Source organism: Oxyura jamaicensis, chromosome 3 (assembly GCF_011077185.1).
Source record: "Oxyura jamaicensis isolate SHBP4307 breed ruddy duck chromosome 3, BPBGC_Ojam_1.0, whole genome shotgun sequence".
In the NCBI taxonomy this organism is placed as follows: Eukaryota; Metazoa; Chordata; class Aves; order Anseriformes; family Anatidae; genus Oxyura; species Oxyura jamaicensis.
Genome location: NC_048895.1, coordinates 67,927,956 through 67,942,883, shown reverse-complemented (window position 1 = coordinate 67,942,883; position 14,928 = coordinate 67,927,956). Strand labels below are relative to the sequence as shown.

The window sequence follows — 14,928 nt, the reverse complement described above, 5'->3', positions numbered from 1 at the left end:
TCCTCCTCCTCCTCCTCCTCCTCCTCCTCCTCCTCCTCCTCCTCCTCCTCCTCCTCCCGCGGTGGCGGCGGCGGCTCGGCGATGCAGCAGCACTTTTCCCTGGCCGACTGCGAGGTGGTGGGCTTCGACCTGGACCACACGCTCTGCCGCTACCACCTCCCGCAGAGCGAGCGGGTGAGTGCGGCTCGGCTCGCCTCGGTGCGGCTCGGCCCGGCCTGGGAGCCCGAGCGAAAGGGCGAGCGGCGGGGCGCGGAGCCGGGGGAGCCCCGCTGCAGGCAGGGGGAGCCCCGCAGTGCCGGTGGGGGTGCCCCCGGGGACAGCTGGAGGGAGAACGGGCAGGGAAGCGCCGGGCTGGCCGGCTGGCCGCCTCCTCCGCAGGCCTGTGCACGAGCGAGAAGGACACAGCCATGTCTTGTGCCTGGGAAGCTTTGCCTCTTGAGAGCCCTCCTGCCCTCCGTGGTGCTGACTTGAGGCTAGAGCCCCCCGGCTGAGTCCAGAGATGCTGCAGACAGAGTTAGCGGCGCTCGGCACTTCGGACAGGCGACCTTGGCAAACTTTCTCGTGCTCCCAACAAAAGGGTGAGCCTGGGGATGCTCAGCATCCCCGCCTCAGCGCCGTTAACCTGCATGGAGCGGGCCCCATCTGGTCGTGGAGGGTTCCTCCACTGTGGCCTCCTCCTCCGTTGATGTCTCTGTTGACTTTGCCACGAAGCTGTCCTGGCTTACGGGTACTGGTGGTGTCCTTCTGCCCAAGCCCCTTGTCTCCCCTCTTGCCGTACATTTTGCCCCACACAGGACTAAACTTGCATGTTAGTGGCAAGATCCCTCAGAGTGCGATAGAGAAGCAAATGCTGATGAGGTGCCCCGTTTCCTAAATATCTGGGGTTTGGTGAATCTTGGTTTGAAAAACTGCTTTGCTTCCTAGGGCGGTTTGGCCTCCCATGGAGAGGCATCTTTGGTGATAGAAAGCACCCATTTATTTTAGTTCACTCTTCACCTTCTCACAACACAGAGACGCTGCCTGACGCATGCACGCTACATGTTTCCTTATCGAAGAGAAACAAAAACTTGAAAACGCTGGCAGGCACAGCTGAAGATGCAGTTAGTTCTCAGTCTTTCTGTGCCAGCCTTGTATTGGTCTTTCTCTGGCATTATTCATACTCGTTCCAAGAGCAGCTTTTCTAACTGAGTTGTATTAAATAGCTGAATGTTGTGCTGGGCTTTAACAGTGTTCTTTCCAAACTTATGAATAATTTACCTTGTATTTACTGTTTCCTTCAGGATACATTCCATCAGGCACATTTAAAATGCCCACTTCTTGTAGTTGTTTGTAGGTTCAGAAGCCACTTCTTGAGTCATGAATGGTGACACTTAAAAAACAAAAATGACTGGGGAGGGGGAAGTAGTGTGTAGCCTTAGGTACACACTGTCTTGGTTTCCCAACAGTCTGGAAGCACTGGGGAAGTAAGGTAAGAACACCTCACGCTTGGCTATGCTAAAAATAATAATAATAATAATAAAACTACTGCATGTGAATCCTGAGCTTTTTGCCTGCCAGCCAGGAATAATCTCAGGCACTGCTATGAGGAGGCAGTGGGGCAGGGCCCCTAGGTCCCTGATTTGCCTTTGCTTAGGAGGCACTGAAATTCAGATCTTTCTGCTTTCTAGGGAACGGTATCTTTGATCTCAATAACTATTATTTTTTTTTTCGTCTATAGCTAATATATGATAGTTTTGCCCAGTATCTGGTAACAGAGAAGGGTTACGACAAAGGCTTGCTCACTCTAACTCCAGAAAGCTTAGACTTCTGGTAAGTATGTTGAAAATAACAGAATCTGTGTTCATAACTTCCTTTATGCTATAACTTTTACAAAGCTTGGAAACAGCTTCTCTTATTAGACAGCTGTTATGATTATAAAGCCCAATAGGTAATTCCAAAATTATGGTTTTAAATACTTGTTGGAGCAACTGCTTCCCACGAGATACTTCTAACGTAATTTGAAGAGACAACTGAGTATCTAAGCTTGCTTTGTTCTTCTAGCTGTCTCCATGCAAGCTTCGTGGTCAGATTGACTTATTTTGTATACCCCCTTTGACTTCTACCTCCAATTCAACTGGTAAATCCAGTAACCATCAGAATTTATTCATATCTCCTTTTTCTCCTGATGGGTGTTGTTTTTGTTTAAGGCAGAATAGTCTCAACAGTCTTTGACAAAATGAGGAAAAGTGACATGCCAGGAAGAAACGCTGTAGGAATGGCACTGTAGGCACGAAGCTGTAATATTAAAGATTAAAATGCACTTTCCTGGTCTAAGTTTAGTGACTTCTGAGTAGGAACGTTTATCTCTAGTATTTCAACTCTGGTAGGTTGTTATCTACAGCAAGGGTGTGGGGACTTGAAGGCCAGGCTGTCTCATGTTTTTTTTGTTTATTTTTCCCTTTAGGAGAAGCACAGGTGTTTTTTAATTGTTTTTACATTTCAGTATGTTATTGGACAGTTTCCAAACAGGTCTAATTTCAACTTTCAAGTGATAAGGAGGGTATCTGTATTTCTGTATATCTGTATTTGTATTTTGAGGCCTCTGAAGCATGAAGATCTAGGTATCTCAGCCTTAGTTCCTTACTGGAGCTGGGAATTTGTTAGTGTGGACCTGCAAGCCCATGGTGTTGGTAGCAGCATGTTGGTGCTACTCACACAGGTGTAATCTGTGAAAGGCTGCAGACTGCTTGCCCTGTTCACGGCATATCTTTTGTGCGTCTTGTAACACAGAATGAAGGCAGAATTACTTTTAATTACTTTTCCATTCTTTTCTTTTTTCTTTTTTATTCAGTATTACACTAGGTAATGAACTCTGATCTCATCTTCCAAACAATCTAAGCTAACATGAATTCATTTTTTTCTGTAACGTACTAGGAGAGTTAGGAATTCTTGTAGTACAGCTCTCCTACAATGTGTACTCTTTACCCTGTAGTGAGTGCTGGCTAGCATGGCAATGCCTCTACTTCACGTGCTCTTTATATATTCAGTTGCCTCATTTAGAATGACATGCTCCTCTCACCCTTAATATTAGTGTTACCCACCTGGTAATAGTAAGCAGAGGAATTGCAACCAAAAATAAAATATATATTATATATATATCTGTGTATATATAGACACAGATATATATCTTCAATAGAAGAAGTGACTTAAATGTCATGTTTCTTAGTTGCATATGTTCGGACCTTAACCCTCCAGCTGTATCTATATGAACAGTCACACTAAAGTCATGGAACAATGGAACTGGATTTATTTAGTAGGAATTTGCTATGTAAGTGAAATCCAGCACTCACTGTAATTATATGTATTTGCATATATAGATCATTGTTTAAACATGTATTTGAAGGGTTGTGATTTTTGCTGCTTTAAGTACCATTGTTGTATAGCTTCTGTAACTGCGTTTTACTATTCTGATATAAAGAGACGTTAATCTGAAAACATTAATTGCTGTTTCTTCCTTAAAATACATTTTTTTTTTTAGTTGTAAAGGCCTGGTTTTGGACCTTGAAGATGGAAACTTCCTGAAACTTGCAGAAGATGGAACGGTTTTGAGGTAATACTGACTATAGAATTTTATTGATAAACAAACACCAGCATTTCATTCTCATTTTGAAAGTCATCTCTCAGTTTTGTTAAACATTTAAAATACTGATTTTAGCATAAGTTCACTTATGTAAAAAATTAAATACTCTTGAGTAACTTGATGCTCATTTTCTCTTAATGTTATATACTTACCATTTTTTTAATAAATCCATGTTAGCTGCTAGGAATAATATGTCATTTTTAATAAACATCTAAGACCGAGTGCATTCAGATTTTGAAACTAATTTCACTTTTTCAGTGGCTACCAATATACTCTGTCCAATTCTACTGATATCCAGGGTAAGGTTTTTCTTGAATTCTGAGTAACCTGACTCCGTTGGTGCTAATGACTAACGTTAATGACAGCACTATTATCTTTGTACCATACACATTCAAAATTCTTGCAAGTTTGTGACAGATGACTTAAATAGCCGTAGGTAAATTAAATACAAACTGACACATTCACTTCCAAAATTCTTTTTTTCCTCTAAAAGCTAATTTTTCCCTTGAGTCATCACTTCAGTACATTCTTAGTTCATCTCTCGTTTTGTGTTTTTTTTGAACATAAGACTGCTTTTTTAAATCATAATTTTGAAAATCCGGAGCATGTCAAACCTAGTCTTCTTTCTCCCTTATTTTTATCCAAAAGGAAAATCTATGTAGTTTAATACTAAAAACAGACCATACTTTTTTTGGTAGCATTTGGTAGAAGAAGCTTGAAGATGCTAGGAAAAAACAGACTTCACTGAACACTGAAATGGTTGAAGGTGTCCTTGCCCTTTCGGGGGGAGGGGAGTGGGGGAGGAATTAGGTGATCTTTAAAGGTCCTTTCTGATCCAAACTATTGTATGGTCCTATGAAATAGGAAAAAATAACTGTGAGTCTGTGCTTTGTATTCAGAAATTCATGTAGTAGAACTATGAATTTCAAAGGACTACATGTAGAACTCAAGAGCAGAGGATATATGACTGTAAAGGGTGGAGTGGTACAAGATTACTTATCCTATCATTATGGGCATTTCCTTTGAAACTGGCATCTGTACGTTCTTTTGGGCCAGAGTTTCACGATCAAGGTTGTTGATTTTTAATTCCTGAAAAGGCTCATGTGTACATCTGTATAACATAGCTGCTTTCAGGGCTCAAGCTAGCATTTTTTCATAGTCCTGCCCTGCATTCTGTGAATGTTACCAGGCTTCAGAATAGTGTATAGGCTTTCTGCTCTGTTTTATTGTGCAGCGTATATTGATAGTTCAAGAATAATGTCCTCACACAATTGAGAACATTCGAGCAACACAGAGTGATTGTGTTAGGAGGTGAGGCACAGCAGCCATGCCCTCAGCCAACCAGACCTTTGTGAAGTCGGGCTTTTATTGAGGATTGTAATGTATATGATAAAAGCTTAGGTCCTAGGAAACTTCTAATTGGTAAATCAAGTTACTTCTAAGTGAAGATCAAGTCACATGCACCTCACTATTCAACTGTGATTCATTTCTGTGCTCTAGAAGTACTTTGAATGTTTTTAACCTTTTTTCTTTTTTGTTCCCACTCTAATGCATCAAACAGGGCAAGCCATGGCACTAGGAGCATGACAACTGAGGAGATCCTGGAGATTTATGGAAGAAGGGAATGGAAGCATTTTAGTGCAGTCAGTGGAATGCTTTCCCGCTCAGGTAGCTATACCTTAGAATGTCCTGGTCTTTGAAATTGATCTGGCGCCTTCAGCTTTTCATAGTGTTAGTTTGTACTACAAGTATTTAAAAATACTTGAGCTGAGAATTCCTGGAATAGGTGAGTGTTTTGCACAAGGGTTGTTTTTATATTTTTAATTTCTTAATACTTAAATGTATTTGAACTTAGATTTAGGTTGCCAGCGATAAGACAAATAACAAAGGAGTTGACAATACAGGCACTTTTTTTTTTTTTTTTTTTTTTTTTTTTTTACAGAGTTGGGCACATTGTTTCTTGATGAAATAGTTAGGTTGGTAGTCCCAACCTTATTTAGGATATATTTTTGGCATATCTTAAGTTTTTAATTGTTGACTCATTGCCATCATATTACTGGATATGACTGGAGGCCTAGGTGAAAGTGCAATGAACAGAGCAGATATGGAAGCACAACTACTCCTCCTGTGGTGAAGGCTTCTTGGTTTTAAGGTGGAGCCACATTATGATTAGGTTTTCATTTTTGCTAGCCACCCTGTGCTTTCTCTCCAATTTACTTTGTTCTTAGCAATTGAAACCAATGCACCCAAGACAAAGTGCTCAGTTGAGTTGCATTATCCTGTGTAACAGAGATGCTTTGCTGTCATAAATTTGTTTGTCATACTTATTCTAAGCTACAAGTAATCTTTTGCAATGAGGTAGAAGAGAGGTACATCTGTTTTATGACCAAAGAAAGCCTTTTTTTTTTATTCATTGAGAAGTGCAGTTTATCTCTCTTGTGACTATCAATCTGTGTTTTGCTGACTTCTTGTGTACGTAAGAGACAGCACAGACAAGGTCATGAATACAAAAAATATACATAATTGCCTGTTAAGTCATTTTACACCAGGAAAAGAGGTGTTGAACATGACTTCAGTCTGGAAGGAACACTTGCACACATCTGATTTTTAGTTTCAGGCTGCCACGGAATAATGTGGGCATGCTTCCCATTGGGTTAAGGTGCTGTCTTTAGCATGTGTGCACAAGACTGTATAAGACCTGTCCAAATGATTCTGAAACAACTTCTTAAACTTTGTGTTTCTAATGCTGGGGAAATTGGTATTTTGGAAGAGCGGAGTGTTACTGCCTTGACAGTTCTAAGAGTCATGGTTCTTCCCCATCTCTTCCACAGTAACTTTAAGAACCTTAAAATTAATTTTAAAAAATCTCACTGCCTTGGTGTAAGTTAATACCTGTCAGCTGCCAATTGTGAGAATCAGAAGAAGAAATATGGTTCTTAATTCTGATCCTATGAATAAAAGCTAACATGTATCCTTAAGTTGGGATGATGCTTATTACTAGTGAAAGCCAAGTAAATGTTATTTCAATGTGTTTTTATTTGTGATTAAACTATAAAATATGGATTTAAAAAGTAGAGATGACTTTGTTGTTTTGTTTGTTTTTCAGGTAAATACTATTTGTATGATAATTACTTTGACCTACCAGGAGCCCTCCTGTGTGCAAGGGTTGTGGACAGTTTAGATCAGGTAAGAACCGGACTGTTTGAAATTAAGTATTCCATTATCTGTCTCTTTCTCTGCCTGACTTGTTGTGTGCATTCAGAGATGCATGCAAGTAACATATTCAACAAATTTAAGGTCTTTTTTTCTTATTTGGAATTTTTAATGCCAGACTTGCACTGTACTAAAGTTGTTTCCCAAGTTACTTGTGGCCTACTTGGTGTGGTACAAATAAATGTACTTCCACCAGAGGGCACAAACAACTAGGATAAGAATAAATGAGTACTTTTCTCTTAAGTTTATTGTGATAATCACAATACTGTTCTTAAAACCCCTTTTAGTTGTACTTGACGATACTTGAATTAATCTAATGAATAATGTGGTTTGTTAATTTGCAAGAAATGCCAAAGAGTTGAAAGTTTAATTCCATCCTTCTTAAACTTGTTTTTGTATCTTAAATATATCAACCTGTGTACATAAATGTAAATAAACCCATGGAATATTGTGTGTTTTATTATTATTATTATTATTATTATTTTAAATCATTCTCTACGTGATAAGTTAAATCTGCAAGGTAGAAGGTGCAATTGCTTTGACCTTTTTCAGTGCTCTTCAGATATGCAGTACATCCTAAATCCTGCCTTTGATGTTTGATGTCAGTTAATTCAAATGTGTTAAAGAAGGATGGAAATTTTAACTTGGGGACAGTTGAGTGTAGAAGAAGGATTTTCTTGTAGAGTAAATATCTTAGCATTGATGAAGTACTGATACAATTTTCTGTCTGAAGATACCAAGTGTTGCAGACACTGAAAACTGTCTGCAGACTGGAAATCAGAGCTGCAAGCTGGGTATCTGCAATCCCTTTGGGTACCACCTGAATTGATGTTTTAGGCTGCACTCCAAAATTACATGCTGAGCTGGTTGCTGCTTAAGTCCAAGTGCTGCATGAAGAGTTACCGAAAACTAGCGTATTGGCAAACACTGAGGACAAGCGTGTCATAAGACTTTTAATTTTGTGCCTGATTGATCTCCTTCCCTTACTGTTCACAGTTTTAGAATCCTCTCTCCGATGTGACATCTTGTATTATATTCCTTTACGTTACAGTTAGTTTAGACTTGGCACAAGCTGTTTACTGAGAGAGAGGGAGGGTGGTGCTAAAGCATATCATAGCATGTGTAACTGAACATGCAAGCATCACTAGTTCACAATCTGGGATATCGACCCTGCATCACTGGCATCTTCAGCCACAGAGAATTAAACCCATGCCCTGTTTCTTCACAGAGCTGACAAAATTAGGTTAAGCATTCCTTTTTTCAGTTTCTTGAATATTTCACTTTTAGGTTTCAATTCACCCAACTGATGTCTAAACACATTTTGGTGTGCCTCACTACACTGTTATGGTTGAATCTGCTTTTGATGGGCCCACAGCCAGAACTACTATGTATTTTCAGGCAAATGGGAGAAGCTTCTTGGTGTTATAGATCTCTGAATTGAAGCTCTTCACAAAATACTTATTTGACTTATACTTCAGCTAATGAAATTGCATATGATGATCACTGCCCAAGTCATGGTGGACTGCATGGGAATGTTCACGCTTTTCTCTTTGCTATCTGGGATTTGGTCTATTTTCATGCATGTCTTATGGGCAGTAGCAGTGGATTTGCAAGGGGCTAGTTTGTCAGTCATTTCAGTTTTCTCTAATGCTAGCTGTTTTGAAGGAGGCATACTTGCTTTTAAACTAGTATCCATTTGTCTTCAGGGCAACACTCTGAGGAACTGTTAGCTTGTTGCATTGATTTTTTAAAAGAAACAAATGCAGCAGCAACAAGACAACAAAAAGCATAAGTCATTCACATGGAGTATGAGGGATCCCGACAGTTGAATCTGTCCAAAGGCTGGTGCTAGTATGGGCTGGTGGATCGAGTAGCTGAAGGGTACACAGTTTGGAGTAATGACCTTGGTTAGCAGCTAGCTGGAAGTTGATACACACAGAACCATTTGTCTATATCAGTCCTTTTTATGTATCCCTACAGTAGTTTAGAAGAATTAATTTTTTATAAAAAAAAAAAAAAAAAAAAAGAAAAGCTAAAATCAACAACATTATTTCTCCTGTTCTTAACCCCTAAAGCTGAAGGATCACAAGCAGGCTACTATAGTACTTGTCAGTCGCATATGAAAGTCCTTGCTTGTGCAACTTGTGAAATTAAGGGCAAGACTGTTCCTCTTGGAGCCTCCATGGAAGATTAGGCCTGAAATAGCAGTTCACTACAAGCAGACTACACGTCTTTGGATGGAAATGTTTACATTCAGTTTCTAAATGTTTCCATCTCTAGAAAATGCTTTCTGTATTTGGTCATTATTCAGGTGTTGGTGCAGAGCTGGGCTGACAGGTTTAGGACACAGAGGGCAATGCCATAAAATCTGCCAACGGTTGCATCAAGACTTATGCTAAACTGTGTGTGGAGAGCCTTTAACAACACTACAGAAATACTTTCCACGATGTACAAACTCAAAGAAACTATGCCACCTGCTTTACTGCTGCCCTGTACCTTGTAACTGAGCACGTCTTACAGGCTCCATAAATAATCTTCTGCCCTGTAGTGTGCCTGACTGCATAATTACACCTGTGTTTAACTCAGCACTCCTAAGGTATGTAGTGCTCGAGTGCTCGAGCAGTCTGATCTGGTTGAGAAGCTGTTTCTCTCCTTTGGTGAGGCACTGGAAGGGCAGCTGAGGTCAGCAGGAGCACTTCTGTGCCCAGGCAGCTTTCTAGGAATGACAAGAGACTGCTCACACTGCAAATCGCTTTTCTCTCTCCCTCTGCCAGAGCAAGGGTTTGGCAGCCTTCAAAGCACAATGTAGCTTAGTGCTGCTGAGCCTGGCTTCTGCATAAGTATTTTATATGATGTTTTGGGTGGAGTTCTTGTCAGAAGACCATTGCCACTAAGTTATAGTGAAGGCTTTTGCCAATTGTAATGGTGGAAGGTGATGTGAGTGGCAGACTGTAGATAATGTCAACCTGCTAATTAAGTACAGTACCTGCAGCTCCAGGCATTTATTTCTCCAACAAGTCAGCAGGATGGGTTTTTCATTAAGTTGCTGTCCTATCTAAGGTCTCTGTATGCTGTAAGGTTTTAGATGTCCTTACAAATAAAAATCTCTTCACCTTTGACATCCCCACGAATACACATATCCTTTGGAAGTAGGGAGATGACCTGTCTGCCATTACCCAGAGTTCACAGTAAAGTTGGGTTCCAAGTCCTGAATCCTACTGACTAGGACTGCTATACTTCATTTTCAAAATACTTTTATTTATTAGTGGTATTCCTATCATTTTTTCAATATGAAAGTTTTAAATGGATGATACTTGATATAGTGACTAGATTCCTTTGATACTTACAGCATGATGGTCAGAAAAAATATGACTTCTGGAAGGACATGGTTGCTGCTATCCAGCATAATTATAAAATAACAGCTTTTAAAGGTAAGTAGGTTCACTGAAAGCTTACAATAATGGCTGCAAATACTACATGTGCTTGACGGAGCGAATATGTTTGCAAGTACACTGTACGTTATTCAACATAGTTTTTACTTTTCAGGCTTATACACAGTTGTATATTTACATGCTTATCCTGCTATCATTGCTATTACTATTTAGTTTAGCTGGAGCCATTTCGATTTATTTTTTTTTTTTAGTAACACTTGTGGTGTGCTACTCCACTGAATTTAGAGGAAAAGCAGTTGGTATAGCAATGTGGGCATCCTTTGATTCTAGTTGTGGTGTTCTTGTATTTATGAATAAAATAAAAAATACACTGGAGAAAAAAGTAACTAATATTTGATTAATTTTTGGATACGTTTTCTTTACACCATTAGTTTCTATTAGAATTCCTTATGTAAGTTGAGACAAAAGTGGAGAAGACTGTCATCCTAGTTTTAAAGCTTGGATTTGTGTTATTCTGTTACAAATTTACTAGAAATTGCAGAGGATAATTTTTTAATAATAAAAATTACTTATTTAAGTAATAGCCTTCCTTCACCCAAAACCAACCTTATTCTACTGTAATATAAAGTAGAATTGGGAAACATCTTGGCTACCCTTCGACTATAAATATTTTTCTTCCTTTCACAGGCATAACTTTTGAGTAAATAATAATTTGAGACTAAAGGTTAAGCATCCTCTGTGTTCATACAACTAATAAAAAATATTTTTAACTTTTTTTGTAAAAAAGCAGCTTAGTTCAGAACTCTATAATTTTTGCTGATAATATTACAGATAGAATTACCTCTAACAGAACATTCATTAGTCACATCCATAAAATTTAGCTTTTGTTCACCAGTACTTTGTTGTACTGCTTGCTGCAGCAGTCAGTTATATCATTTTCTTTCAAACATAGTTGAAAAAAATCCCCTCAGAGGTTCCAAACAAAAATAGAAGTGATGTCAGAATATATATCGTAAAAGACAGCTAGGTAATCCTAAAATACTTTCTTTTTTTTTTTTTTTTTCCTACTGCAGTGTTTTCTTTGAAGCTTAGTGTGTTTGGTAGTTAAAATTCCTTTAAGATATCACTCATATATGAAATAAATGTATTTTTGTGTTTTCTGTTGATGTTAAACCAATTCTAATAAACTGTAACTAACTTTTGGCATTTTTGTTACTTCTATTTTTTTTTTCAAATCCTGAAAGTTGGTCATCTTAAAAGATGTGGACAATGCAGTTTGGTTTAAAAAGAAAAAGAAAAAAATTACAAGTTCTTTGGGAATTAATTAGATAAAACAATTTAAAGCCTGATATTTAAAATCATACAAAGAATTTATATTTTTTATGCAAGTGTCTGCTTGTGTGTACATACGTACCTACCTAATATACCTATTTATATATGTAAGTATAAAATCTGCATCCAAGCAGATGTGTGGCATGACTTGATGCTTTCTAACTCACGTCAGAATAGGTACTTAATTTAATAAACCCAATTCACTGTTATAGAAGTCATGAGGCACGTGCACAACAGCAATAAAATATAAGACAAGTTAGTAAATGATAAGTATAATTTTGGGGGGGACGGGGGAGAAGAATAAGGCTTTGTAAAGTCATAAATAAAACAATGCAGATTGTACACTGTATTAAACATTTTAATATTCAGTAGTGCTAAGGTCTGTCATGCATCATTTTGAAAGGCCTTATAGTGGTCTTATTTTCCATTTAATAACATGGTCCAGTGGATGAAGCACTGAACTGGGAGTTAGAAAAATTAGGTATTATTTCTTCCTGCACAACTTAACTGTGATATTCCCATGGAGGATCTCTTTGCTTCAGGTCCCTCTTCTGTGAAATGGGAATAGTAGTACTAATTTTCTGTCACAAGTTCATGCTAAAGAGACTTTTTTTTTTCCTTGAGTGCAACCTTTATGTAACTTCCTGAGGAAACTCTTAACACTGGCTCTAGCCCAACTTCTGCATACCAGGAAGCCCCATGCTCTTTCTCAACCCAGGACCTGGCCCAAAAACCACAGTCTCTTGACAGAACTCCATGCCCTCAGTGCCTTGCAAAAGTTTTAACCCTTTAGAGAAAGAGTGCTCATTTACAGTTAGTCAAGGTAAATTTTCTAAAGCAAACTTAATAAGTGGTCAGCTGGGAGACGTAAAGTTCCCAAGCTGAAATGCCTGCCATCTTACTAGTGCTATTGTCAGTGACGGAGCAGAACGACTGAACATTTTATTTTATTTTTTTTTGAAACTTGTGTTTGCAAGTCACTTTGCCTCTGGTTTGTTGTCACTATGCCCTTGTTTATCTATGTCCCTTCTCTTTATCACATGATTTCTTTGATCATTAGTCAGGTGTCTGGTGGCTTTCACTTTTCATTGTCTTAGCCATGGTAATTGCCTTAGATAATTGTCCGACTATATTTTGCTTTGATAGCTCTTTCGGATAGCCATGATTGTCCTGACTCTCAGTTTATGAAAGGTGTTAACCCACTCACTTACTTATTCATAAAGAATTGAAGAACTGAGGCAGAGGGAATGTAAGAGTTCCAAAATATCCATGTATTATTTGGACCTTCCTTTATGAAGTACAAGAATTTCAGGCAATCTGTTTTAAATATTTATGTGTGTCTATATATACACATATATATTCATATTAGTAAAGAGCAATTTTAAAGGAAATTTGATGTGACAATATATTTTCCATTGTATAAATATATAGAATTTCAGATTTTGTTATTTTGACAGAAAAATTGATTTTTGTGGGAGGAAACTCCCTGCTATAACTTCTTAAAGCAGAATTTTTAAAAATGTGTTCCGGGGGGGAGGGGGGGGGGGGGCGGATAATAACGATACTGAATATAGTATCCAAGCCTTCATAAATTGCCTGTAAAAAGTCTTGATGAGATATGCTCTCAGGTTTCAAGAGTGCAGCTGAGAAATTTGTCATTGCTTAAAAAATAAAAAACAGAGAAAGTCCTACGCTTAAAACCTGTTTTTTTAACAATTTGGCTTTTTTTTTTTTAATGTAAATGATCACTATTCTGAAGTGGCATGCTTGTGTATGGCAAATGTAACTTTGAGGCAGGAAGCTCTGGATCTTTACAAAGTACTGTCCTCTCCCCAAACACATGCACACATGTACACATGGAGGTTTTTGATCACAAGTTTGATATAACACTTTTGTCTTTGTGGAAAATAATTGGTCTACGTGTCTGTGATATCTGCATTATATCCTTCAGAGACAACGAACAAAGATGCTTTTCTGGTGGGAGAAAAAAAAAAAAGCCAAAAACTACTGAAACTTGACTTCAAATCATTTTTTGAGGCCTTTGGAAGACAGTTTTGTACTATTACAGGCTCTTCCATTTTCACTTTAATCTCATGTTACATTTTCTTTCCTCTAACGCACCTGCTCTGGAAAAAGGATATGTTTTGGAAAGTGCTTTATCTTCAGTTAGGCAGCAAATGTTCATGTGGAAAAGGTATTAAAGCAGTGCTACAAGACAAATGCAAAGAATTCTGTAGTAAAGAGTTACCAGTTTGCCCAGACTTCAGGGTGCTATGATTTGACTATTCTGTTTGAGCTACATGGCCATCAACCACGTTGCTGTCTGATTGTTTCTACCTCTTCTAAAGCCCGATATTTACAGATGTAATTCTTCTGCAATAGACTTCCTTTCTCCCATGAAGTGCAATTAAACAGATTAAACTTATTTGAAACACGCATCTTACGATAGATATTAGTTAGAATTAGTTTCACTTTCCTTATAGTGATTAAGAATATTAAGCACTTTCTCAAAGTTCACTCTGAACTGTGAATCCAGAGCTAAATCTATAAACAGTGATGTATCTTAATTTGATGAGTTATCTCCAACTCTTTGTTGCTGAGTCGTTTGCTAATGGCTTCATGTCTGGACAATTGCAAAAAGCCTTCAAAAAACAAGCCTGAACTATGAAGTTGTAGACTTGCATGAATTTCTTTGTGCTCATTTGAGGAACAAAGAGTTTAAAGCACAAAACCTGATTTATAAAGCACAAAACCTGATTTAAAGTGGATTGCTGATAAAGATTAGTGAACAATACTTTTAAGAATACTATTTAGGCCCAGTTTCCTGTGCAAAGTCTGGCTAACTGGGATCACAGGACATTCGCTGAGCACCAAGCATCTCCAATTTTAAACATGTGCTTTGGCCAGAAACTGTCCAAAGTTCTGGTACCTAGTCCTTCTATTTGTTTCCAAAACAGAAGTGCCAAGTTGGTTGAATGCAGAAAAAAGGGGTATTTCTGAGGAGACCTATCATTAATAGTTGATCTAAAACAGGAAGGTGAAAAGATAAGGATAGACAATTCACTCAGGTGTATTGAGTTTAATTTGGTTTGAAAGAATCACAGAATTGTAGGGGTTGGAAGGGACCACAAGAGGTCATTGGATCCAACTCCCCTGCCAAAGCAGGTTCCCTAGAGCAGGTTGCCCAGGTAGGCAGGCTGTGGTACTCTACACTGTATTATTACCATACAGACAAGTATATGTAATGTTTATAATAATAGCAACCATTTACTTGCCTAAGTCTAGTTGGCTGCTAAAATAAGCAGATCTCAAGTTACTCCCCCCATCCCCCTTACGTGTTTACTATTTTACCAAAGTAGTATAACCTAAGCC

At 38.4% G+C, this 14,928-nt stretch overlaps 1 protein-coding gene across 1 annotated transcript in view; it reads left to right on the top strand.

Moving 5' to 3' along the window:
* The first annotated feature begins 45 nt into the window (after window positions 1-45).
* The window catches only part of NT5DC1 (5'-nucleotidase domain containing 1), a 149,351-nt gene continuing 134,468 nt past the window's right edge, over window positions 46-14,928 (top strand). Inside the window, exons 1-6 of the mRNA XM_035320604.1 lie at window positions 46-174; window positions 1,718-1,809; window positions 3,518-3,589; window positions 5,181-5,287; window positions 6,726-6,805; window positions 10,182-10,263. Coding sequence (XP_035176495.1) covers window positions 82-174; window positions 1,718-1,809; window positions 3,518-3,589; window positions 5,181-5,287; window positions 6,726-6,805; window positions 10,182-10,263 — 526 coding nt within the window. The 5' untranslated portion in view covers window positions 46-81. The remainder of the gene's footprint in view (window positions 175-1,717; window positions 1,810-3,517; window positions 3,590-5,180; window positions 5,288-6,725; window positions 6,806-10,181; window positions 10,264-14,928) is intronic.